The sequence below is a fragment of the Oncorhynchus mykiss genome, chromosome 5, assembly GCF_057628025.1.
Source record: "Oncorhynchus mykiss isolate SJ-2025 chromosome 5, ASM5762802v1, whole genome shotgun sequence".
NCBI lineage: Eukaryota > Metazoa > Chordata > Actinopteri > Salmoniformes > Salmonidae > Oncorhynchus > Oncorhynchus mykiss.
In genome coordinates, this window is record NC_143026.1 from 66,862,911 (window position 1) to 66,888,659 (window position 25,749).

Below are 25,749 nucleotides of genomic sequence, written 5' to 3' on the forward strand. Positions count from 1 at the left end.
GGTCCACTCACCCCCAGCCATCTTGCTCCCTTGTTGGCAGCCTGCTGAATCTGGACCCTCTTCAGTGTCACGTTGTATATTGCTCCCTCCTCCACTTCCTCCCCCCAGTCCTGCACCGAGCTCTGTGGGAGAGACATAATGAGCTGTTGACACACAGACAAACCATCTTCTAGAACACAGGACCACAACAAAGCTGAACAAACCAAAACTGTAGTAAAATGTATCACATTTAAAAAATATGTGAAGTGTGTCTAGAAACAAAAGAGGAGTAATTTTGTTGTGACTCAAGGACAGCGTGAAAGAGATAGAGAATGAAACCCATACTGAGCAGAGTGCCACTGAGTAGGAGAGCCTGTCTCCCTCACCGCCATACCTTTCACCCTCTCTGAGAGCTGAGGTCAGAGCTGGAGCGGGCCACTGGAGCGCAGGAGATGAGAGCTAAAGCTAAGAACTGTCTGTAGACTAAAGACAATCAAAAATCCCCTGCCTGTCTGAGACTGGCTCAACCTGAAACCTCCCTCCCAGAGCCTGGAACTGGTGGAAATATAGTACATGTCCTGCTCACTGCTCCACACACACACACAATATAGTCTACTCTCTGGCTCTGAATCCATATTGGCAACATATTGCCTCTCAGCTTTGCAGTTCACTCAAATCAAAAATCTGCCCAGTCAAGGAGGAAGGCAGCCACATGCAGTGTAACAGTGACCAGAGCTAATTTCAATCCCATAAAGAGGAGCTGTTTAGAGGACAGAAGCACTCCAGCAAGTCCAAACTCTCACTTTCCACCACTGCCATAACAGGACAATGGCAAAGTCCACTCCCTCCCCAGACAGAGTGGTGGCAGCTAGAGTCAAAGGTTACAGCTAGCCGTTAACAGGCTTAAAATGCCAGCTCTTAAGGCCAGTGGCACTTAGCCCGGGACTGTTGTGGGTAGATGTTTGGGTTCTAACAAAAACACAGCACAGAGGGCCATGCAGGGAACCCACCCCAAACAATCACAGTCAGGCACTAATAAACAGTGTGTGGTGGCAATGGGCTCTGGTGGAGAGAGAGAAAGTGTGCCACAGAGGAGTAACCGAGTGCAGGAGATAAAACAGGCCAGAAGGTCTGTATTTTCCATCCGTTTCCTGTACAGTGCTGCCGCTCTGCCTGCGAGATAAATACTTCACTCAGTGAGTTATGCAGTCCAGTCCACTCCAAAACAATAGCAGGAGGTATTTCTGCTCTGTGGCCCAGCCTGCTGAGTCCACAGTCTGCACAGAGCCTGCTCTTTGTGCCAGGCATAAATGTTTTTCAGACTGGGGTTTAAAGGCCTGCCTGCTTTGTGGACCAAGTTGGGGCTTATGGTGTACCAAAGGCCTCGGGCGGGAGTTATAAAAAGAGAGACCAAACAAGTTATTCTGTCACAGGGGACATTTTAGCTCTGTTGTCATCTAATAGGCCTATAATACAAAAGCTGAGATAAACACGGTTCTGAATAGGAATGAGTTTAGAGACTACATGGCATATAAATGACCCCAGGATATAAACAGAAGATGGCTTGTTTACTAACTCCAATTTCATAATTGCTGAACAGCCTTCAGTTTGGAAGGATGCTCCAATTCAGCGGAGAAGGATGCCGACTACAGAATAGACTATTTGCTCGGGCAAATAACAGTAGTCTGTCTCCGACCCGCTTCTGCTGACATCACAGAACACGGGTGTTGAGCCAAGTGAAAACAATACGCTCAAGATAACAACAACGGTGTCAAGTCTTTGGGCTGATCCGTAGGCTTTGTGCTTGCTCCAGACGCAGCTGCAGGGACCCGTGAAAGGAGCTCACGCCCCAGGGCCAAGGCAATTGTTCTACCATTTCACTCTCCGCTCAGAGACAAAAGTTTTTCATTTCTATGGGGAAAAACGAATGGTATCATATATATTCGGACACTAGTTACATTTCCATAGCGCGGCCGCGTCTTTACGCAAAATGTTTACGCGCAGGCGATACAGACCATTTAAAGTGCACCACGAGAGCGTTGTGGGAGAGAAAACAATTAAAAATCAATGTTCAAATTCATCGCCCGCCACCCCCCCGCTTTCTTTCCTTTATTCGCTACTTTCCCAAGCATACCCCCTCCCTCTCCAGCCGCTCTGAAAGCTGACTCTCAACCCACAAAAGCAACAGTCTGCAGCACGGAAACAGTGGAACTTTTTTTTTTTTTTTACCATCTTAGCTTTCCAGGCGAATCTCATGGTCAGCGCTTCTCTCATGATCCGGGGACTGCATCAGAACATGGTATAAACAGTCAACCCAGGCAATAAATGTTTCCAGTCCACAGCGACATACGGTGCGGTCCTGCTCTGTAAAATATTTTCTTCACTACACAATCCGTCACAGCTCTCTTGTCTGTGTTGTCCCCCTCTCTCAAATCCTCCTCCTCTCTTTCAATCTCCCTTCTTCCTCAGTCCCCTGTTGAATGGCTGAGCTCCGCCCACCGCACTCGCGGTCCTCACAATAACCCCTCCCGTTACCATTTTCTTTAGATTTTGAATTTTCAGGGAGAACATTATGTGAAAGATACAATCTGTAAATTTAAGATAATATTTTAGTGCCCGTCGAGATTTTCGTTGATATTACGCATACATGCTTGTGTGTAAAGTTTAAAGGGCAATCTGAAGTTCCTTCATCCATTTTTGGACATTCATTAATAATATGTACATATTGATTATTGAATAACATAATTTATAATTGCCTCATAAGCTTAGTTCAACTGTCAAACCCCATCAGAACCCCAAATATAAGCTTTTTTTACTCCAGTGTTTGTAAACATTGTAAATAAACGCTATATACCCCCAAAACATGCTTGAAACTATAATTTTTATATCTTGGATGGTCAAGTCCTAGCTCTGTCCATGAATTTGAGTGGTTACATTTCTCCAGGCCCACCCTTTAGCTTTTAACCAAAACAGAGGCGGGGTACGCTTTGTTATTGTTTCAACTAAGGATTGACCCTTTAAGCCAGATAGTCCTTGTTCCAGTGAGACAATACAAGAAGGCTGGAGATGCAATCACGATTGTGTATTGTTTATGTGAATAGGGTATGTGTGTGAGAATAGTCAACAACTGTTCCACTGTTTATGTATTTGTACACATAGTCAACCACCAGTGGTGTAAAGTACTTTAGTAAAAACACTTTAAAGTACTACTTAAGTCGTTTTTTTGGATATCTGTACTTTACTATTTATATTTTTGACAATTTTTACTTTTACTCCACTACATTCCTAAAGAAAATGATGTACTTTTTACTCCACTACATTCCTAAAGAAAATTATGTACTTTTTACTCCATACATTTTCCGAGACAATCAAAAGAATGGTCCAATACATGCACATCAAGAGAACATCCCTGGTCATCCCTACTGCCTCTGATCTGGAGGACTCACTAAACAGAGAACATCCCTGGTCATCCCCTGCCTCTGATCTGGAGGACTCACTAAACAGAGAACATCCCTGGTCGTCCTTACTGCCTCTGATCTGGAGGACTCACTAAACAGAGAACATCCCTGGTCATCTCTACTGCCTCTGATCTGGAGGACTCACTAAACAGAGAACATCCCTGGTCATCCTTACTGCCTCTGATCTGGAGGACTCACTAAACAGAGAACATCCCTGGTCATCCCTACTGCCTCTGATCTGGAGGACTCACTAAACAGAGAACATCCCTGGTCCTCCCTACTGCCTCTGATCTGGAGGACTCACTAAACAGAGAACATCCCTGGTCGTCTCTACTGCCTCTGATCTGGAGGACTCACTAAACAGAGAACATCCCTGGTCATCCCTACTGCCTCTGATCTGGAGGACTCACTAAACAGAGAACATCCCTGGTCCTCCCTACTGCCTCTGATCTGGAGGACTCACTAAACAGAGAACATCCCTGGTCGTCTCTACTGCCTCTGATCTGGAGGACTCACTAAACAGAGAACATCCCTGGTCATCCCTACTGCCTCTGATCTGGAGGACTCACTAAACAGAGAACATCCCTGGTCATCTCTACTGCCTCTGATCTGGAGGACTCACTAAACAGAGAACATCCCTGGTCATCCCTACTGCCTCTGATCTGGAGGACTCACTAAACAGAGAACATCCCTGGTCCTCCCTACTGCCTCTGATCTGGAGGACTCACTAAACAGAGAACATCCCTGGTCGTCTCTACTGCCTCTGATCTGGAGGACTCACTAAACAGAGAACATCCCTGGTCATCTCTACTGCCTCTGATCTGGAGGACTCACTAAACAGAGAACATCCCTGGTCATCCCTACTGCCTCTGATCTGGCGGACTCACTAAACAGAGAACATCCCTGGTCATCCCTACTGCCTCTGATCTGGAGGACTCACTAAACAGAGAACATCCCTGGTCATCCCTACTGCCTCTGATCTGGCGGACTCACTAAACAGAGAACATCCCTGGTCATCCCTACTGCCTCTGATCTGGCGGACTCACTAAACACAAATGCTTTGTTTGTAAATTATGTCTGAGTGTTGGAGTGTGCCCCTGGCTATTCATAAATTGTCAAAAATAATAATAATTTGAAATGATTTATACTTTTTACTTTGACTTTTGATACTTAAGTATATTTTAGCAATTACATTTACATTTGATACTTAAGTATATTTAAAACCAAATACTTTTAGACTTTTACTCAAGTTGTATTTTACTGGGTGACTTTCACTTTTACTTGAGTCATTTTACTCAAGTATGACAAGTGAGTACTTTTTCCACCACTGTCAACCACTTCCTTGAGTCAGTGGAGAGATAGAAATCAGCAGGTGGTCAAACATTTAGAGAGTTATTATGAAGCCATTAGGATGATCAGTAAAGGAACGTCTCATGTAATAACTTCAGCCACCAATACCCACACAATGCACTGTGAGTAATGTACTGCACCAGTAGTAGGACTAGACTTCCAGTGGACAATGGGAGCCCTCTGTAGGAGAGTAGGCTGGCCATGCCGTGACCCGTGTCCTCTGACTCTCATACACTGGCCCATGTAACACACAACGTCACACAGCATCACACCAAACGTCACACACAGTGTCAGTCGGTGCCCACAGACGTACAGGCCGGCCAGGGTGTCACTGCTCTCCAAACAGCCCAGTCCAGGTTGGCTGCAGGCCGGGCCAGAGGCCAGAGGCTGCCTGCCTGGAGGGCCAGGGGTCCAGGGAAGCCCTGTGTAGCCTGGCTGGAGGCCAGTTCCCAGGCTGGCTTGCCCCACCATCCACATCAGTCTCCAGGGCTCTGGGAAGCATCGACAGGCAGTGGGAAAGGTTGTGACCCCTGGCTCTCCCCCGGGGACTGTTGTGCTGCTCTCAGAGGTGAGTGATGTCATCCTTCTGTGCGACAATACTCCTTCTGACAAATGTGACAGGCACAGCTCAACTCTACTGGACCGATGAGCACACATCTCCCATTTCACAAGGACTTGGTTTGGGATGCAGAGAGAGAGGGCTAAGATCTTTGGTGCAATCTACGGAGTCTGGCGCTGCACTGTTCAGATTAAATAAGAGACTGTTTGTATTGGCCCAGCTGCTGGGGATAATAAATAATGCCATATATCCGGTTGATTTACAGTACTAAGATCCTACTGCTGCTCCAACAGATCTTATAGTCTGGAGCAAGTCTCTATGGAAAAGGAGGTTTGTTTGTCTGGGGGGCCGGAGGAGGGGTGCTGTTCATCCTGAGATCTGGAATAAAATATATCTCCAATATCACAGCACAGACTAGGGGACTGCACAGAAGGGTCAGCTCTCCCCCTGGCTGGACCCCTGGACCCCCGGCCGCCAGCATTCCCTCTGGGGGACCCCTATCTACCCCCCCCATCCTCCCCTCTGTCTCAACAAAACCAGGACAGGGAGCTGCAGCGCAGAGTGGAGCCGGACAAAAACAGGAGGCGCACGGTGCTGTTGTTGCACCACTGTGGGGAAAAAGGCACATTCCAGGAAATCTCCCACTTCCTGCCTGCAGCCTCCCGACTCCACAAAGCCTGCTGTCTTCATACATGACGGGTGGGGCTAGCAGGGCTAGAGCCATAACACACTACTACTGCTATAGAGGGACAGGAGAGGAGAGGAGAGGAGAGGAGAGGAGAGGAGAGGAGAGGAGAGGAGAGGAGAGGAGAGGAGAGGAGAGGAGAGGAGAGGAGAGGAGAAGAGAAGAGAAGAGAGGAGAGGACAGGACAGGAGAGGAGAGGACATGAGAGGACGGGAGAGGACGGGAGAGGACGGGAGAGGATAGGACAGGAGAGGACAGGATAGGACAGGACAGGACAGGACAGGACAGGAGAGGACAGGAGATGAAAATAAAAGAAAAGTAGAGGAACCATAAAACTCTACATCAAGGGGACAGGATTGCATCAGAACACTCACTTACAGCGAGAAGAGAAGAGAAGAGATGAGACACTCAGTAGAGCACTATAGGGATCTAAATATCCATCTCAGAGCCAAGAGAGTTTAGCAGATAAGACAGCCAGACCATTCAGGATGGTTTGAAGCTGCTCTGTTTAAGTGAAGAGGATCAAGAGGTCATTGTCAGAGAAAGTGTACTGTACTGTTTAGTGGGTGTTGCCAGAGCTGTGTGTGTGTGTGTGTGTGTGTGTGTGTGTGTGTGTGTGTGTGTGTGTGTGTGTGTGTGTGTGCATGTGCTCGTGTCATAAAGAGTTCACAGCAAGGTCAGGAGCTCATGGAGAAGCCATTTAAGCCAGAAGAGATCAAGCCAAAACAATAACAAAGTCATTAGTGGAATTCATAGGGAATTTAGGAATAATTATTATATTTTGTACATCAAGCTGGATGGACATTTTAAGTTGAACCTTTATTTAACTAGGCAAGTCAGTTAATTAGGAACAAATTATTATTTACAATCATGGCCTTTCATTAGCCTGATATGAGCAAAAAATAAGATTCATCCTCACTATTAAAGTATTGGCAGCTGTTAGAGCCAGAGACTCCAGTGGAAACTCTGTCATTGCATCATTGCATAACAAGCAGTACTTGGAAGGTCCTGTCAGCGTCCAATACCAGTCTGTCTGTCTGTCTGTCTGTCTGTCTGTCTGTCTGTGAGACACATGGAGGGATCACTTCCCCGAAGCCTCTACTCCCACTACTACTGGCACTATTGTGACTACGTTATGTCAGGTACACTTTGTGCCTGTGTGTGGGTGGGCCATGTGTCCTGCTATATGTGTCTGTGTGTAATTTACACTGTCTGCGCATGCAGATCAGTGTGTGTGTGTGTGTGTGCGTGTGTGTGTGTGTGGTTGTGTTTTAACCACACTATCCAGTAGGGAGTGGTATATACTGTATGTAAGATGGTGAATTTATCCAGAATCAGCGCTGGGTTTTCCAGCCACAACGCCAGAGGAGTTGGTTGTTTTTAGGACTTTATGATCTTCTAGCTTTGTAAAATGCTCCGCCATTTCCTGGTTGCTAAAATTCGAATAGTTCGCCTAATCTCAGTTTTTGTGACAAAACAAGCATTGCATAGTGTAGAGAATCATTGTACCATCTAAACTGCTGTGAAATATATTTTCTATAACCAAAAATATTGTATTTTCAGCTGTTTGAAGCTGGTGTACAAAACTGAAAGTGAAAGACTTATATTTCCCTCACTAACTTTAAACATCAGCTGTCTGAGCAGCTAACCGATCGCTGCAGCTGTACATAGCCCATCTGTAAATAGCCCACCCAATCTACCTACCTCATCCCCATATTGTTTTTATTTACTTTTCTGCTCTTTTTCACACCAGTATCTCTACTTGCACATCATCATCTGCTCATCTATCACTCCAGTGTTAATTTGCTACATTGTAATTACTTCACTACTATGACCTATTTATTGCCTTACCTCCTCACGCCATTTGCACACACTGTATATAGACTTTCTTTTTTTTTCTATTGTGTTATTGACTGTACGCTTGTTTATTCCATGTGTAACTCTGTGTTGTTGTTAGTGTCGCACTGCTTTGCTTTATCTTGGCCAGGTCGCAGTTGTAAATGAGAACTTGTTCTCAACTATCTTATGTGGTTAAATTAAGGTGAAATAAAAAAATAGTATTAAAAAGGGCACAGTCAGTAACCACCAACAGGTCAGGAACTGGTCCAACAGATATTGTGACCTCTCAATCATGCAGATTACAGTTTCCACTCTCTTGCTCATGTTCCTCCTCCTCTCCTCTTCGCTCTCTCCCTCATGTTCCTCCTCCTCTCCTCTTCGCTCTCTCCCTCATGTTCCTCCTCCTCTCCTCTTCGCTCTCTCCCTCATGTTTCTCCTCCTCTCCTCTTCGCTCTCTCCCTCATGTTCCTCCTCCTCTCCTCTTCGCTCTCTCCCTCATGTTCCTCCTCCTCTCCTCTTCGCTCTCTCCCTCATGTTTCTCCTCCTCTCCTCTTCGCTCTCTCCCTCATGTTTCTCCACTATTTTCCTATCTTCCTAAGTTGTCCCCCTTTCCCATGTTTCCCCCCCACTCTCCCTGTAGTGCATGTTTCCCCCCCCACTCTTCCCGTAGTGCATGTTTCCCCCCCACTCTTCCTGTAGTGCATGTTTCCCCCCCACTCTCCCTGTAGTGCATGTTTCTCGCCTCACCTCTCATTTTTCTCTCCCCTCTTTCTCTCCCGTCTTCTTCTCTCCTCCTCTTTCCTCCTCAAACTCAAATCAAATTGTATTTGTCACATGCGCCGAATACAACCTTACCATGAAATGCTTACTTACAAGCACTTAACCACCAATGCAGTTCAATGAATAGAGTTAAGAAAATATGTACTAAATATAATGTACTAAAAATGAGGCTACTTCCCGGGGGGGTAAATGTAGACTTGGCGCTCCGGTACCGCTTGCCGTGCGGTAGCAGAGAGAACAGTCTATGATTCCGGTGACTGGAGTCTGTGATACATTTTTTTGGGCCTTCCTCTGACACCGCCTAGTATATAGGTCCTGGATGGCAAGAAGCTTGTCCCCCCTATAGTCCACAATCAGCTCCTTTGTCTTTCTCACGTTTAGGGAGAGGTTGTTGTCCTGGCACCACACTGCCAGGTCTCTGACCTCCTCCCTATAGGCTGTCTCATCATTGTCGGTGATCAGGCCTACCACTGTTGAGTCAGCAAACTTAACGATGGTGTTGGAGTCGTGCTTGGCCATGAAGTCGTGGGTGAACAGGGAGTACAGGAGGGGACTAAGCACGCACCTCTGTGGGACCCCTGTGTTGAGGATCAGCGTGGCAGATGTGTTGTTACCTGCCCGTCAGGAAGTCCAGGATCCAGTTGCAGAGGGAGGTGTTTAGTCCCAGGGTCCTTAGCTTAGTGATGAGCTTTGTGGGCACTATGGTGTTGTACGCTGAGCTGTAGTCAATTAACAGCATTCCTTTTGTCCAGGTGGGAAAGGGCAGTGTGGAGTGCAATTGAGATTGTGTCATCTGTGGATCTGTTGGGGCGGTATGCGAATTGGAGTGGGTCTAGGGTTTCCGGCATGATGGTGTTGATGTGAGCCATGACCAGCCTTTCAAAGCACTTAATAGCTACTGACGTGAGTGCTATGGGGGGGTAATCATTTAGGCAGGTTACCTTTGCTTTCTTGGGCACAGGGACTATGGTGGTCTGTTTGAAGCTAGTAGGTATTACAGACTCGGTCAGGGAGAGGACTCTGATCCATTGTTACCCTGTGAGGCCCTGTGTGAGGCTCTATCAGTGGCCTCCTGGCCTCATTAGCATAGTGATTCATACAGCCGGCCAGACTCCAGAGGAATGACATCATCACCACTGCCAGTAAACCCCACTAAGACCCTGAGAGCCCCTCCCCTCCCTCTGGATGGTCACCAGCTGGGGCTGCAGTGTCTTTGGGAGCACAGACAACATTACACCATGGCTTATACAGACTGATCCTAGAACTGCCTCAGAAAAGAGTAAGATGAAATTGCTCCTAGATACTGAGGTCAGTTTTACATTTCCCCCCACCTAAGCTGATCCTAGATATGTGCCTAAAGGCAACTTATAGGCCTATCCAAAGCTTTCCGAGAGGCAATATTACAGGCTGATCCGGAGTGTTCCACAGTGTTCATCTGGGGTCAATAGGCTTGAGCCGCCCTCGGCACCAAAACAAGGATAATCCTCAGTTCTAGGCTGTGTTTTATGATGACTCACACTGTACTGCCATGTCTTATAGACATTACGGTAACTTGGGGTATCCCCAGTAGCCCTCCATCCCCACCCCTGACCCCCTGCCTATAAGCCCCAATTAAGAAGTGTGGGTCTGCCTGTCTGGCCTCCTGTTACAGTCAGAGCCATCTGTTTCTCATAGCCTCTGTAGCACTACAATTCTGCTGAGATGAACACCCACGGATGCATAGAACCACTGACTCCGTTCTATATTGAAAACCTAGAAATGGACACACTAGATCTACAAACATTTTATGGCCTGAGGGTTCAGACTACAAGTGGGTGAGATGCTGACATGCCAGATTGCCTGACCATTCATATTAATAACTGTCCTCAGTACACCACCCTGCACTGCCCACTTGGACATCGGCCCCCTCTCTACCCTCTCCTCCACACACACACACACACACACACACACACACACACACACACACACACACACACACACACACTCTGCCTGCTCAGGCAGAACACACAGTAAGCTGGGACACATGACTGGGATCAGGCTGGGCTGTTGTGGGGAGGGGATGGGGCTCACATTGTTTACCACAGTCCTCTTGCACAAGCTGCCAGGGGCTGGGGTTTTTGTGGTGTGCAGTCCAGGTTTTGTGTGCGTGTGCATGATTTAATGCATCTATTTGATTTAAAAAGGTTAGTGTGCTTACATAGCCTACAGCCACTGTACCACTATCATCCGCAGCCTGAAGCCCATCCAAATGTGTGATCAACATCGACCCCCCCCCCCCCCCCCCCCACTTGCACACACAGCTGCGACACTATCAAAACCACTCAGAATTGTGTTACCCAGTAGGGGGGCCCCTATGGTGTGCCCCTATGGTCTGATGAGTTTCTGCCCCAGTTGAGTGATCTGATCCTCTGGTGTGATGTGTGATGCCCAGGCCTGGACAGGAGGATGACAGGGACAATAGCCTGACTATTGACTCTTCACAACTTCTCTATGCCACAATTAATCCAGGACCCATAATACAGTATGAACCATGGAGCAGCTAGCTAGACTTGTAAGATGCTACCCAAGAGTGTGAAATTAATAGGATGCCAACAAAGAGGTGTACTTTGAAGAAAATATTGCAGACCCATGTATTTGGTAAATGGATCTGCAATATACCAAATCAAATCAAAGTGTATTTGTCACGTGCGTCGAATACAACAGGTACAACCTTACAGTGAAATGCTTACTTACAAGCCCTAACCAACAGTGCAATTGTTAAGTAAGAAATAGGTATTAGGTGAACAATAGATAAGTAAAGAAATAAAAACAGTAAAAAGACAGTGAAAAATAACAGTAGCGAGGCTATAACAATAGCGAGGTTAAATACAGTAGCGAGGCTATAACAGTAGCGAGGTTAAATACAGTAGCAAGGTTAAATACAGTAGCGAGGCTATAACAGTAGCGAGGCTAAATACAGTAGCGAGGCTAAATACAGTAGCAAGGCTATATACAGTAGCGAGGCTATAACAGTAGCGAGGCTAAATACAGTAGCGAGGCTATAACAGTAGCGAGGCTATAACAGTAGCGAGGCTAAATACAGTAGCGAGGCTATAACAGTAGCGAGGCTATATACAATAGCGAGGCTATAACAGTAGCGAGACTATAACAGTAGCGAGGCTATATACAATAGCGAGGATATAACAGTAACGAGGCTAAATACAGTAGCGAGGCTATAACAGTAGCGAGGTTAAATACAGTAGCGAGGTTAAATACAGTAGCGAGGCTATAACAGTAGCGAGGCTATAACAGTAGTGAGGCTAAATACAGTAGTGAGGCTATAACAGTAGCGAGGCTATAACAGTAGCGAGGCTAAATACAGTAGCGAGGCTAAATACAGTAGCGAGGCTATATACAGTAGCGAGGCTAAATACAGTAGCGAGGATATAACAGTAGCGAGGCTAAATACAGTAGCGAGGCTATAACAGTAGTGAGGCTATATACAGTAGCGAGGCTAAATACAGTAGCGAGGCTATAACAGTAGCGAGGCTAAATACAGTAGCGAGGCTAAATACAGTAGCGAGGCTATAACAGTAGCGAGGCTATAACAGTAGCGAGGCTATATACAATAGCGAGGCTATAACAGTAGCGAGGCTATAACAGTAGCGAGGCTATATACAATAGCGAGGATATAACAGTAACGAGGCTAAATACAATAGCGAGGATATAACAGTAACGAGGCTAAATACAATAGCGAGGATTTAACAGTAGCGAGGCTATATATAATAGCGAGGATTTAACAGTAGCGAGGCTATAAACAGTAGCGAGGATATAACAGTAGCGAGGCTATATACAATAGCGAGGCTATAACAGTAGCGAGGATATAACAGTAGCGAGGCTAAATACAGTAGCGAGGCAAAAACAGTAGCGAGGCTATAAACAGTCCCAAAACATATTCCAGTCTGTGCTAGCAAAACAGTCCTGCAGTTTAGTATCTGCTTCATCTAACCACTTTTTTTTTATAGAGGCACTGGTGCTTCCTGCTTTCATTTTTGCTTGTAAGCAGGAATAAGGAAGATAGAATTATGGACAGATTTGCCAAATTCAGGGCAAGGGAGACCTTTGTACACGTCTCTGTGTTTGGAGTAAAGGTGATCTAGAATTTATTTGCCCTCTGGTTGTGCATTTAACATGCTGATATAAATGAGGTAAAACGGATTTAAGTTTCCCTGCATTAAAGTCCCTGGCCACTAGGAGCGCCACCTCTGGGTGAGCGGCTATTGTTTACAAATATGAACAGACCGCCCTCCTTGTCATATCAGAGTGTGCTGTTCTTTCTTGCCGGTGCAGCGTATATCCCACCAGCTGAATATCCATGTCGTCATTCAGCAATAATTTGGTGGAACATAAAATATTACAGTTTTTGATGTCCCGTTGGTAGGATATTCGTGACCGTACCTCGTCTAATTTATTGTCCAATGATTGTACGTTGGCAAGTAATACTGATGGTAAAGGCAGATTTCCCATTCACCGCCACCGTATCCTTGCAAGGCACCCCGCCATGTGTCTGTAACTGTCAGCAAACCTGCTGTCTCTCTCTTGCCAATGACAGGGATTTCGGCCTTGTCGGGCGTCTGAAGTACATCCTGTATGTCCTGCTCGTTGAAGAAAAAATCTTTGTCTAATCTGAGGTGAGTGATCGCTGTCCTGGTATCCAGAAGCTCTTTTTTTGCCAGTAAAATACGGTGGCAGAAACATTATGTACAAAATAAGTTACAAATAACACGAGAAAAAACCCCATATAATAGAACAATTGGTTAGGCCCCGTAAATTATGTGACTTGAGTAGTCAGCCTTTTTCTGTACTTTTGTGTAACGGTTTTCTTCTATCTCCTCCTCTGATGAAGAGGTAGAACAAGGATCGGACCAAAATGCAGCGTGTCGATTGTGATTCATGTTTAATGAAAAAACACACTAAACACAAACACTACAAAAACAATAAACGTGATGAACGTAACGAAAACCTAAAACAGCCTATCTGGTGAAAAACACATAGACAGGAACAATCACCCACAAACACACAGTGAACCCCAGGCTACCTAAATATGGTTCCCAATCAGAGACAATGACTAACACCTGCCTCTGATTGAGAACCATATCAGGCCAGACATAGAAATAGACAAACAAGACATCCAACATAGAATGCCCACCCAGTTCACACCCTGACCAATCAAAACATAGAAAATACAAAGTAAACTATGGTCAGGGCGTGACAGTACCCCCCCCCCAAGGTGCGGACTCCGGCCGCAAAACCTGAACCTATAGGGGAGGGTCTGGGTGGGCATCTGTCCGCGGTGGCGGCTCTGGCGCTGGACGTGGACCCCACTCCATGACAGTTTTAATCCCCCTCCTAAACGTCCCTAAATAGGTTACCCACCACAATGATAACATGGGACAGAGGGACAGCTCGGGACAGAGGTAACTCGGGACAGATGGGTAGCTCAGCCCTGAGAGGAAGCTCAGCACTGAGAAGAAGCTCAGCACTGAGAAGAAGCTCAGGCAGGTGGTTAGATCCGGCAGATCCTGGCTGGCTGGCGGTTCTGGAAGATCCTGGCTGACTGGCGGATCCGGAAGATCCTGGCTGACTGGCGGATCTGGGAGAATCTGGACGACTGGCAGATCTGGGAGAATCTGGACGACTGGCAGATCTGGGAGAATCTGGACGACTGGCAGATCTGGGAGAGTCTGGCCGACTGGCAGATCTGGAAGAGTCTGGTCGACTGGCAGATCTGGAAGAGTCTGGTCGACTGGCAGATCTGAAAGAGTCTGGACGACTGGCAGATCTGGAAGAGTCTGGACGACTGGCAGATCTGGAAGAGTCTGGACGACTGGCAGATCTGGAAGAGTCTGGACGACTGGCAGATCTGGAAGAGTCTGGACGACGGGCAGATCTGGAAGAGTCTGGTCGACTGGCAGATCTGGAAGAGTCTGGTCGACTGGCAGATCTGGAAGAGTCTGGACGACTGGCAGATCTGGAAGAGTCTGGACGACTGGCAGATCTGGAAGAGACTGGTCGACACAGACTGGCTGCTCTGGCTGCTCCATGCTGACTGACAGCTCTGGCTGCTCCATGCTGGCAGACTGCTCTGGCTGCTCCATGATGACTGGTAGCTCTGGCTGCTCCATGCTGACTGGCTGCTCCATGCTGACTGGCAGCTCTGGCTGCTCCATGCTGACTGGCTGCTCCATGCTGACTGGCAGCTCTGGCCGCTCCATGCTGACTGGCTGCTCTGGCTGCTCCATGCTGACTGGCTGCTCCATGCTGACTGGCTGCTCCATGCTGACTGGCGGCCCTGGCTGCTCCATGCTGACTGGCGGCCCTGGCTGCTCCATGCTGACTGGCAACTCTGGCTGCTCCATGCTGACTGACTGCTCCATGCTGACTGGCTGCTCCATGCTGACTGGCGGCCCTGGCTGCTCCATGCTGACTGGCGGCCCTGGCTGCTCCATGCTGACTGGCGGCCCTGGCTGCTCCATGCTGACTGGCGGCCCTGGCTGCTCCATGCTAACTGGCAGCTCTGGCGGCTCCTTGCAGACTGGCAGCTCTGGCGGCTCCTTGCAGACTGGCAGCTTTGGCGGCATCCTGCAGACTGGCAGCTCTGGCGGCTCCTTGCAGACTGGCAGCTCCATGCAGACTGGCAGCTCTATGCAGACTGGCAGCTCCTTGCAGACTGGCAGCTCCTTGCTAACTGGCAGCTCTAAGCTAACTGGCAGCTCTATGCTAACTGGCAGCTCTATGCTAACTGGCAGCTCTATGCTAACTGGCAGTTCTGAACAGGCGGGAGACTCCGGCAGCGCTGTAGAGAAGGCAGGCTCTAACAGCGCTAAACAGGCGGGAGACTCCGACAGCGCTGAAGAGAAAGGAGGCTCTGGCAGCGCTGGACAGGCGAGGCGCACTGTAGGCCTGATGCGTGGTGCTGGCACTGGTGGTACTGGGCCGAGGACACGCACAGGAAGCCTGGTGCGGGGAGCTGCTACCGGAGGGCTGGGGTGTGGAGGTGGTACTGGAAAAACCGGACCGTGCAGGCGCACTGGAGCTCTTGAGCACCGAGCCTGCCCAACCTTACCTGGTTGAATGCTCACGGTCGCCCTGCCAGTGCGGCGAGGTGGAATAGCCCGCACTGGACTATGCAGGCGAACCGGAGAAACCGAGCGCAAGGCTGGTGCCATGTAAACCGGCCCAAGGAGACGCACTGGGGACCAGCTGCGTAGAGCCGGCTTCATGGCATTAGGCTCGACGCTCAATCTAGCCCGGCCGACACGCGGAGCTGGAATATACCGCACCGGGCTATGCACCCGCACTGGAGACACCGTGCGCACCACTGCATAACACGGTGCCTGTCCGGTCTCTCTAGCCCCCCGGTAAGCACAGGGAGTCTGCCCAGGTCTCCTACCTGGCGTAGCCATACTCCCTGTTAGCCCCCCCCCAAGAAATTTTTGGGGGTGCCTCTCGGGCTTCCTTGCCAGCCGTGTTCCCTCATATCGCCGGCTCCTCTCTCCGGCTGCCTCTGCTCTCCTAAGTGCCTCCACCTGTTCCCATGGAAGGCGATCTCTTCCAGCCAGTATCTCCTCCCAAGTGTAACAGCCCTTGCCATCTAAAACGTCCTCCCATGTCCATTCCTCTTTACGCTGCTGTTGCTGCCTGTTGACACGCTGCTTGGTCGGTTGGTGGTGGGTGATTCTGTAACGGTTTTCTTCTATCTCCTCCTCTGATGAAGAGGTAGAACAAGGATCGGACCAAAATGCAGCGTGTCGATTGTGATTCATGTTTAATGAAAAAACACACTAAACACAAACACTACAAAAACAATAAACGTGATGAACGTAACGAAAACCTAAAACAGCCTATCTGGTGAAAAACACATAGACAGGAACAATCACCCACAAACACACAGTGAACCCCAGGCTACCTAAATATGGTTCCCAATCAGAGACAATGACTAACACCTGCCTCTGATTGAGAACCATATCAGGCCAGACATAGAAATAGACAAACAAGACATCCAACATAGAATGCCCACCCAGTTCACACCCTGACCAATCAAAACATAGAAAATACAAAGTAAACTATGGTCAGGGCGTGACAGTACCCCCCCCCCAAGGTGCGGACTCCGGCCGCAAAACCTGAACCTATAGGGGAGGGTCTGGGTGGGCATCTGTCCGCGGTGGCGGCTCTGGCACTGGACGTGGACCCCACTCCATGACAGTTTTAATCCCCCTCCTAAACGTCCCTAAATAGGTTACCCACCACAATGATAACATGGGACAGAGGGACAGCTCGGGACAGAGGTAACTCGGGACAGATGGGTAGCTCAGCCCTGAGAGGAAGCTCAGCACTGAGAAGAAGCTCAGCACTGAGAAGAAGCTCAGGCAGGTGGTTAGATCCGGCAGATCCTGGCTGGCTGGCGGTTCTGGAAGATCCTGGCTGACTGGCGGATCCGGAAGATCCTGGCTGACTGGCGGATCTGGGAGAATCTGGACGACTGGCAGATCTGGGAGAATCTGGACGACTGGCAGATCTGGGAGAATCTGGACGACTGGCAGATCTGGGAGAGTCTGGCCGACTGGCAGATCTGGAAGAGTCTGGTCGACTGGCAGATCTGGAAGAGTCTGGTCGACTGGCAGATCTGAAAGAGTCTGGACGACTGGCAGATCTGGAAGAGTCTGGACGACTGGCAGATCTGGAAGAGTCTGGACGACTGGCAGATCTGGAAGAGTCTGGACGACTGGCAGATCTGGAAGAGTCTGGACGACGGGCAGATCTGGAAGAGTCTGGTCGACTGGCAGATCTGGAAGAGTCTGGTCGACTGGCAGATCTGGAAGAGTCTGGACGACTGGCAGATCTGGAAGAGTCTGGACGACTGGCAGATCTGGAAGAGACTGGTCGACACAGACTGGCTGCTCTGGCTGCTCCATGCTGACTGACAGCTCTGGCTGCTCCATGCTGGCAGACTGCTCTGGCTGCTCCATGATGACTGGTAGCTCTGGCTGCTCCATGCTGACTGGCTGCTCCATGCTGACTGGCAGCTCTGGCTGCTCCATGCTGACTGGCTGCTCCATGCTGACTGGCAGCTCTGGCCGCTCCATGCTGACTGGCTGCTCTGGCTGCTCCATGCTGACTGGCTGCTCCATGCTGACTGGCGGCCCTGGCTGCTCCATGCTGACTGGCGGCCCTGGCTGCTCCATGCTGACTGGCAACTCTGGCTGCTCCATGCTGACTGACTGCTCCATGCTGACTGGCTGCTCCATGCTGACTGGCGGCCCTGGCTGCTCCATGCTGACTGGCGGCCCTGGCTGCTCCATGCTGACTGGCGGCCCTGGCTGCTCCATGCTGACTGGCGGCCCTGGCTGCTCCATGCTAACTGGCAGCTCTGGCGGCTCCTTGCAGACTGGCAGCTCTGGCGGCTCCTTGCAGACTGGCAGCTTTGGCGGCATCCTGCAGACTGGCAGCTCTGGCGGCTCCTTGCAGACTGGCAGCTCCATGCAGACTGGCAGCTCTATGCAGACTGGCAGCTCCTTGCAGACTGGCAGCTCCTTGCTAACTGGCAGCTCTAAGCTAACTGGCAGCTCTATGCTAACTGGCAGCTCTATGCTAACTGGCAGCTCTATGCTAACTGGCAGTTCTGAACAGGCGGGAGACTCCGGCAGCGCTGTAGAGAAGGCAGGCTCTAACAGCGCTAAACAGGCGGGAGACTCCGACAGCGCTGAAGAGAAAGGAGGCTCTGGCAGCGCTGGACAGGCGAGGCGCACTGTAGGCCTGATGCGTGGTGCTGGCACTGGTGGTACTGGGCCGAGGACACGCACAGGAAGCCTGGTGCGGGGAGCTGCTACCGGAGGGCTGGGGTGTGGAGGTGGTACTGGAAAAACCGGACCGTGCAGGCGCACTGGAGCTCTTGAGCACCGAGCCTGCCCAACCTTACCTGGTTGAATGCTCACGGTCGCCCTGCCAGTGCGGCGAGGTGGAATAGCCCGCACTGGACTATGCAGGCGAACCGGAGAAACCGAGCGCAAGGCTGGTGCCATGTAAACCGGCCCAAGGAGACGCACTGGGGACCAGCTGCGTAGAGCCGGCTTCATGGCATTAGGCTCGACGCTCAATCTAGCCCGGCCGACACGCGGAGCTGGAATATACCGCACCGGGCTATGCACCCGCACTGGAGACACCGTGCGCACCACTGCATAACACGGTGCCTGTCCGGTCTCTCTAGCCCCCCGGTAAGCACAGGGAGTCTGCCCAGGTCTCCTACCTGGCGTAGCCATACTCCCTGTTAGCCCCCCCCCAAGAAATTTTTGGGGGTGCCTCTCGGGCTTCCTTGCCAGCCGTGTTCCCTCATATCGCCGGCTCCTCTCTCCGGCTGCCTCTGCTCTCCTAAGTGCCTCCACCTGTTCCCATGGAAGGCGATCTCTTCCAGCCAGTATCTCCTCCCAAGTGTAACAGCCCTTGCCATCTAAAACGTCCTCCCATGTCCATTCCTCTTTACGCTGCTGTTGCTGCCTGTTGACACGCTGCTTGGTCGGTTGGTGGTGGGTGATTCTGTAACGGTTTTCTTCTATCTCCTCCTCTGATGAAGAGGTAGAACAAGGATCGGACCAAAATGCAGCGTGTCGATTGTGATTCATGTTTAATGAAAAAACACACTAAACACAAACACTACAAAAACAATAAACGTGATGAACGTAACGAAAACCTAAAACAGCCTATCTGGTGAAAAACACATAGACAGGAACAATCACCCACAAACACACAGTGAACCCCAGGCTACCTAAATATGGTTCCCAATCAGAGACAATGACTAACACCTGCCTCTGATTGAGAACCATATCAGGCCAGACATAGAAATAGACAAACAAGACATCCAACATAGAATGCCCACCCAGTTCACACCCTGACCAATCAAAACATAGAAAATACAAAGTAAACTATGGTCAGGGCGTGACATTTTGGGTCAACACAGAAACACAGTTCTATTTAGGACAATCAAGTGTCAGTTTCCTTCCCCAGACTGTAGCAACGGGAGGTTTGTTGAATGGCAGTGTTTTTACAGACAACCTCAGTCCTCCTCTGTGTCATAATAAATCACTCCCTAACAAACCCAACTCCATTGTCGTGTCATAATGGCACATGACTGTCAAGAAATGAAAGGTTAGCAGCTAACGGTTAGCTAAAAAGGAAACATTTGAACGTCACATAAAAAGAAAATAAAAGAAAAGAAGACGAAAACGGGAAGGAGGACTGCTTGGTCAGCTTTTCTATTTTTCCATGGAAACCACATCATCATTGTGGATTTACTCTCGTGGTCTGCTATTGCTTCTGCTATTTCAATGTCCCACTATCGAATGGCCCTGCTTGGTTTATTACCAGTCATTGGGTTTTGTTGAATATTGCCTGCATTCTAGTTTATTGAGCTCTGTGCTTTATCACCAAACTGCTCTGCTACACTCTCTGTGGCTGTGAGTGGAAAAACAGATCACAGTATCATCTTCCAGGAGTCAGGAGCCAGGAGCTAGGATCTAGGAGGCAGCTCTATCTGTCTTTATGAGGCTCTAAGTCCCCAGTAACGTTGAATAGGGACACCTCAGCATTCTCTCTTTCTGACCTGCACTTTGAACCTGGCGGCCATCATCCACAGACCACAGGACCACATAACAGCGCCATTAAAACACATTAGTTCAATCACTGCTTTACTTTATGGCTGGCCTGGTTTCGTAACCGATCATTAAGAAGAGGAGAAGAAAGGAGGGGAGGGAGGGAGGGAAAACATGTATTACAACAATGCTTCACAAGCCAAGGGAGCAGAACTGTCAAAGTTTCAAAGTTCTACTGGACATAAATGCATAACAGGCATAACTGTTATGTAACTGTAGTCTGTAAAATTGGAGCAATTTTTCTCTTGTAACCACTAACAGGAGGAAGAAAATGTTATACTAAATGCACCTGTGACATTCAAATAGATAGGGAGGAAATAGTCTAATATAGGGAAACAGAGTGTGAATAGATAGGGAGGAGAGAGTCGAATATAGGGAAACAGAGTGTGAATAGATAGGGAGGAGAGAGTCGAATATAGGGAAACAGAGTGTGAATAGATAGAGAGGAGAGAGTCTAATATAGGGAAACAGAGTGTGAATAGATAGGGAGGAAATAGTCTAATATAGGGAAACAGAGTGTGAATAGATAGGGAGGAAAGAGTCTAATATAGGGAAACATAGTGTGAATAGATAGGGAGGAGAGAGTCTAATATAGGGAAACATAGTGTGAATAGATAGGGAGGATAGAGTCTAATATAGGGAAACAGAGTGTGAATAGATAGAGAGGAGAGAGTCTAATATAGGGAAACAGAGTGTGAATAGATAGGGAGGAGAGAGTCTAATATAGGGAAACAGAGTGTGAATAGATAGGGAGGAGAGAGTCTAATATAGGGAAACAGAGTGTGAATAGATAGGGAGGAGAGAGTCTAATATAGGGAAACATAGTGTGAATAGATAGGGAGGATAGAGTCTAATATAGGGAAACAGAGTGTGAATAGATAGGGAGGAGAGAGTCTAATATAGGGAAACAGAGTGTGAATAGATAGGGAGGAGAGAGTCGAATATAGGGAAACAGAGTGTGAATAGATAGGGAGGAGAGAGTCTAATATAGGGAAACAGAGTGTGAATAGATAGGGAGGAGAGAGTCTAATATAGGGAAACATAGTGTGAATAGATAGGGAGGATAGAGTCTAATATAGGGAAACAGAGTGTGAATAGATAGAGAGGAGAGAGTCTAATATAGGGAAACAGAGTGTGAATAGATAGGGAGGAGAGAGTCTAATATAGGGAAACAGAGTGTGAATAGATAGGGAGGAGAGAGTCTAATATAGGGAAACATAGTGTGAATAGATAGGGAGGAGAGAGTCTAATATAGGGAAACATAGTGTGAATAGATAGAGAGGAGAGAGTCTAATATAGGGAAACAGAGTGTGAATAGATAGAGAGGAGAGAGTCTAATATAGGGAAACAGAGTGTGAATAGATAGGGAGGAGAGAGTCTAATATAGGGAAACAGAGTGTGAATAGATAGGGAGGAGAGAGTCTAATATAGGGAAACATAGTGTGAATAGATAGGGAGGAGAGAGTCTAATATAGGGAAACAGAGTGTGAATAGATAGGGAGGAGAGAGTCTAATATAGGGAAACATAGTGTGAATAGATAGGGAGGAGAGAGTCTAATATAGGGAAACATAGTGTGAATAGATAGGGAGGAGAGAGTCTAATATAGGGAAACATAGTGTGAATAGATAGAGAGGAGAGAGTCTAATATAGGGAAACAGAGTGTGAATAGATAGAGAGGAGAGAGTCTAATATAGGGAAACAGAGTGTGAATAGATAGAGAGGAGAGAGTCTAATATAGGGAAACATAGTGTGAATAGATAGGGAGGAGAGAGTCTAATATAGGGAAACAGAGTGTGAATAGATAGAGAGGAGAGAGTCTAATATAGGGAAACAGAGTGTGAATAGATAGGGAGGAGAGAGTCTAATATAGGGAAACAGAGTGTGAATAGATAGGGAGGAGAGAGTCTAATATAGGGAAACAGAGTGTGAATAGATAGGGAGGAGAGAGTCTAATATAGGGAAACAGAGTGTGAATAGATAGGGAGGAGAGAGTCTAATATAGGGAAACATAGTGTGAATAGATAGGGAGGAGAGAGTCTAATATAGGGAAACATAGTGTGAATAGATAGGGAGGATAGAGTCTAATATAGGGAAACAGAGTGTGAATAGATAGGGAGGAGAGAGTCTAATATAGGGAAACAGAGTGTGAATAGATAGGGAGGAGAGAGTCTAATATAGGGAAACAGAGTGTGAATAGATAGGGAGGAGAGAGTCTAATATAGGGAAACATAGTGTGAATAGATAGAGAGGAGAGAGTCTAATATAGGGAAACATAGTGTGAATGGATAGAGAGGAGAGAGTCTAATATAGGGAAACATAGTGTGAATAGATAGGGAGGAGAGAGTCTAATATAGGGAAACAGAGTGTGAATAGATAGGGAGGAGAGAGTCTAATATAGGGAAACAGAGTGTGAATAGATAGAGAGGAGAGAGTCTAATATAGGGAAACATAGTGTGAATAGATAGGGAGGAGAGAGTCTAATATAGGGAAACATAGTGTGAATAGATAGGGAGGATAGAGTCTAATATAGGGAAACAGAGTGTGAATAGATAGAGAGGAGAGAGTCTAATATAGGGAAACAGAGTGTGAATAGATAGGGAGGAAATAGTCTAATATAGGGAAACAGAGTGTGAATAGATAGGGAGGAAATAGTCTAATATAGGGAAACATAGTGTGAATAGATAGGGAGGAGAGAGTCTAATATAGGGAAACAGAGTGTGAATAGATAGGGAGGAAATAGTCTAATATAGGGAAACATAGTGTGAATAGATAGGGAGGAGAGAGTCTAATATAGGGAAACAGAGTGTGAATAGATAGAGAGGAGAGAGTCTAATATAGGGAAACAGAGTGTGAATAGATAGAGAGGAGAGAGTCTAATATAGGGAAACATAGTGTGAATAGATAGGGAGGAGAGAGTCTAATATAGGGAAACATAGTGTGAATAGATAGAGAGGAGAGAGTCTAATATAGGGAAACAGAGTGTGAATAGATAGAGAGGAGAGAGTCTAATATAGGGAAACAGAGTGTGAATAGATAGAGAGGAGAGAGTCTAATATAGGGAAACATAGTGTGAATAGATAGGGAGGAGAGAGTCTAATATAGGGAAACAGAGTGTGAATAGATAGGGAGGAGAGAGTCTAATATAGGGAAACATAGTGTGAATAGATAGGGAGGAGAGAGTCTAATATAGGGAAACAGAGTGTGAATAGATAGGGAGGAGAGAGTCTAATATAGGGAAACATAGTGTGAATAGATAGGGAGGAGAGAGTCTAATATAGGGAAACAGAGTGTGAATAGATAGAGAGGAGAGAGTCTAATATAGGGAAACATAGTGTGAATAGATAGAGAGGAGAGAGTCTAATATAGGGAAACAGAGTGTGAATAGATAGGGAGGAGAGAGTCTAATATAGGGAAACATAGTGTGAATAGATAGGGAGGAAAGAGTCTAATATAGGGAAACAGAGTGTGAATAGATAGAGAGGAGAGAGTCTAATATAGGGAAACAGAGTGTGAATAGATAGGGAGGAGAGAGTCTAATATAGGGAAACATAGTGTGAATAGATAGGGAGGAGAGAGTCGAATATAGGGAAACAGAGTGTGAATAGATAGGGAGGAGAGAGTCTAATATAGGGAAACATAGTGTGAATAGATAGGGAGGAGAGAGTCTAATATAGGGAAACAGAGTGTGAATAGATAGAGAGGAGAGAGTCTAATATAGGGAAACATAGTGTGAATAGATAGGGAGGAGAGAGTCTAATATAGGGAAACAGAGTGTGAATAGATAGGGAGGAGAGAGTCTAATATAGGGAAACAGAGTGTGAATAGATAGGGAGGAGAGAGTCTAATATAGGGAAACATAGTGTGAATAGATAGGGAGGATAGAGTCTAATATAGGGAAACAGAGTGTGAATAGATAGGGAGGATAGAGTCTAATATAGGGAAACAGAGTGTGAATAGATAGGGAGGAAATAGTCTAATATAGGGAAACAGAGTGTGAATAGATAGGGAGGATAGAGTCTAATATAGGGAAACATAGTGTGAATAGATAGGGAGGATAGAGTCTAATATAGGGAAACATAGTGTGAATAGATAGGGAGGAGAGAGTCTAATATAGGGAAACATAGTGTGAATAGATAGGGAGGAGAGAGTCTAATATAGGGAAACAGAGTGTGAATAGATAGGGAGGAGAGAGTCTAATATAGGGAAACATAGTGTGAATAGATAGGGAGGAGAGAGTCTAATATAGGGAAACATAGTGTGAATAGATAGGGAGGAGAGAGTCTAATATAGGGAAACATAGTGTGAATAGATAGGGAGGATAGAGTCTAATATAGGGAAACAGAGTGTGAATAGATAGAGAGGAGAGAGTCTAATATAGGGAAACAGAGTGTGAATAGATAGGGAGGAGAGAGTCTAATATAGGGAAACATAGTGTGAATAGATAGGGAGGAGAGAGTCTAATATAGGGAAACATAGTGTGAATAGATAGGGAGGAGAGAGTCTAATATAGGGAAACATAGTGTGAATAGATAGGGAGGAGAGAGTCTAATATAGGGAAACATAGTGTGAATAGATAGGGAGGAGAGAGTCTAATATAGGGAAACAGAGTGTGAATAGATAGAGAGGAGAGAGTCTAATATAGGGAAACATAGTGTGAATAGATAGGGAGGAGAGAGTCTAATATAGGGAAACATAGTGTGAATAGATAGGGAGGAGAGAGTCTAATATAGGGAAACATAGTGTGAATAGATAGGGAGGAGAGAGTCTAATATAGGGAAACATAGTGTGAATAGATAGGGAGGAGAGAGTCTAATATAGGGAAATATAGTGTGAATAGATAGGGAGGAGAGAGTCTAATATAGGGAAACATAGTGTGAATAGATAGGGAGGAGAGAGTCTAATATAGGGAAACAGAGTGTGAATAGATAGGGAGGATAGAGTCTAATATAGGGAAACAGAGTGTGAATAGATAGGGAGGAGAGAGTCTAATATAGGGAAACATAGTGTGAATAGATAGGGAGGAGAGAGTCTAATATAGGGAAACATAGTGTGAATAGATAGGGAGGAGAGAGTCTAATATAGGGAAACAGAGTGTGAATAGATAGGGAGGAGAGAGTCTAATATAGGGAAACATAGTGTGAATAGATAGGGAGGATAGAGTCTAATATAGGGAAACAGAGTGTGAATAGATAGGGAGGAGAGAGTCTAATATAGGGAAACATAGTGTGAATAGATAGAGAGGAGAGAGTCTAATATAGGGAAACATAGTGTGAATAGATAGGGAGGAGAGAGTCTAATATAGGGAAACATAGTGTGAATAGATAGGGAGGAGAGAGTCTAATATAGGGAAACAGAGTGTGAATAGATAGGGAGGAGAGAGTCTAATATAGGGAAACAGAGTGTGAATAGATAGA

The 25,749-nt window shown here is 47.0% G+C and overlaps 1 protein-coding gene across 2 annotated transcripts in view; it reads right to left on the reverse strand.

The window, feature by feature from the left end:
- The window catches only part of rgl1 (ral guanine nucleotide dissociation stimulator-like 1), a 47,564-nt gene that overhangs the window by 15,951 nt on the left and 5,864 nt on the right, over positions 1-25,749 (reverse strand). Inside the window, exons 1-2 of one of the 2 annotated variants that reach the window (XM_021603920.3) lie at positions 2,209-2,498; positions 12-122 (exon numbers count right to left, since the gene is read on the reverse strand). In XM_021603920.3, the coding sequence (XP_021459595.1) occupies positions 12-122; positions 2,209-2,253 (156 nt within the window). In that variant the 5' untranslated portion in view covers positions 2,254-2,498. Of the gene's footprint in view, positions 1-11; positions 123-2,208; positions 2,499-25,749 lie in introns of those variants that run through there. The other variant, XM_021603919.3, reaches the window with a different exon arrangement.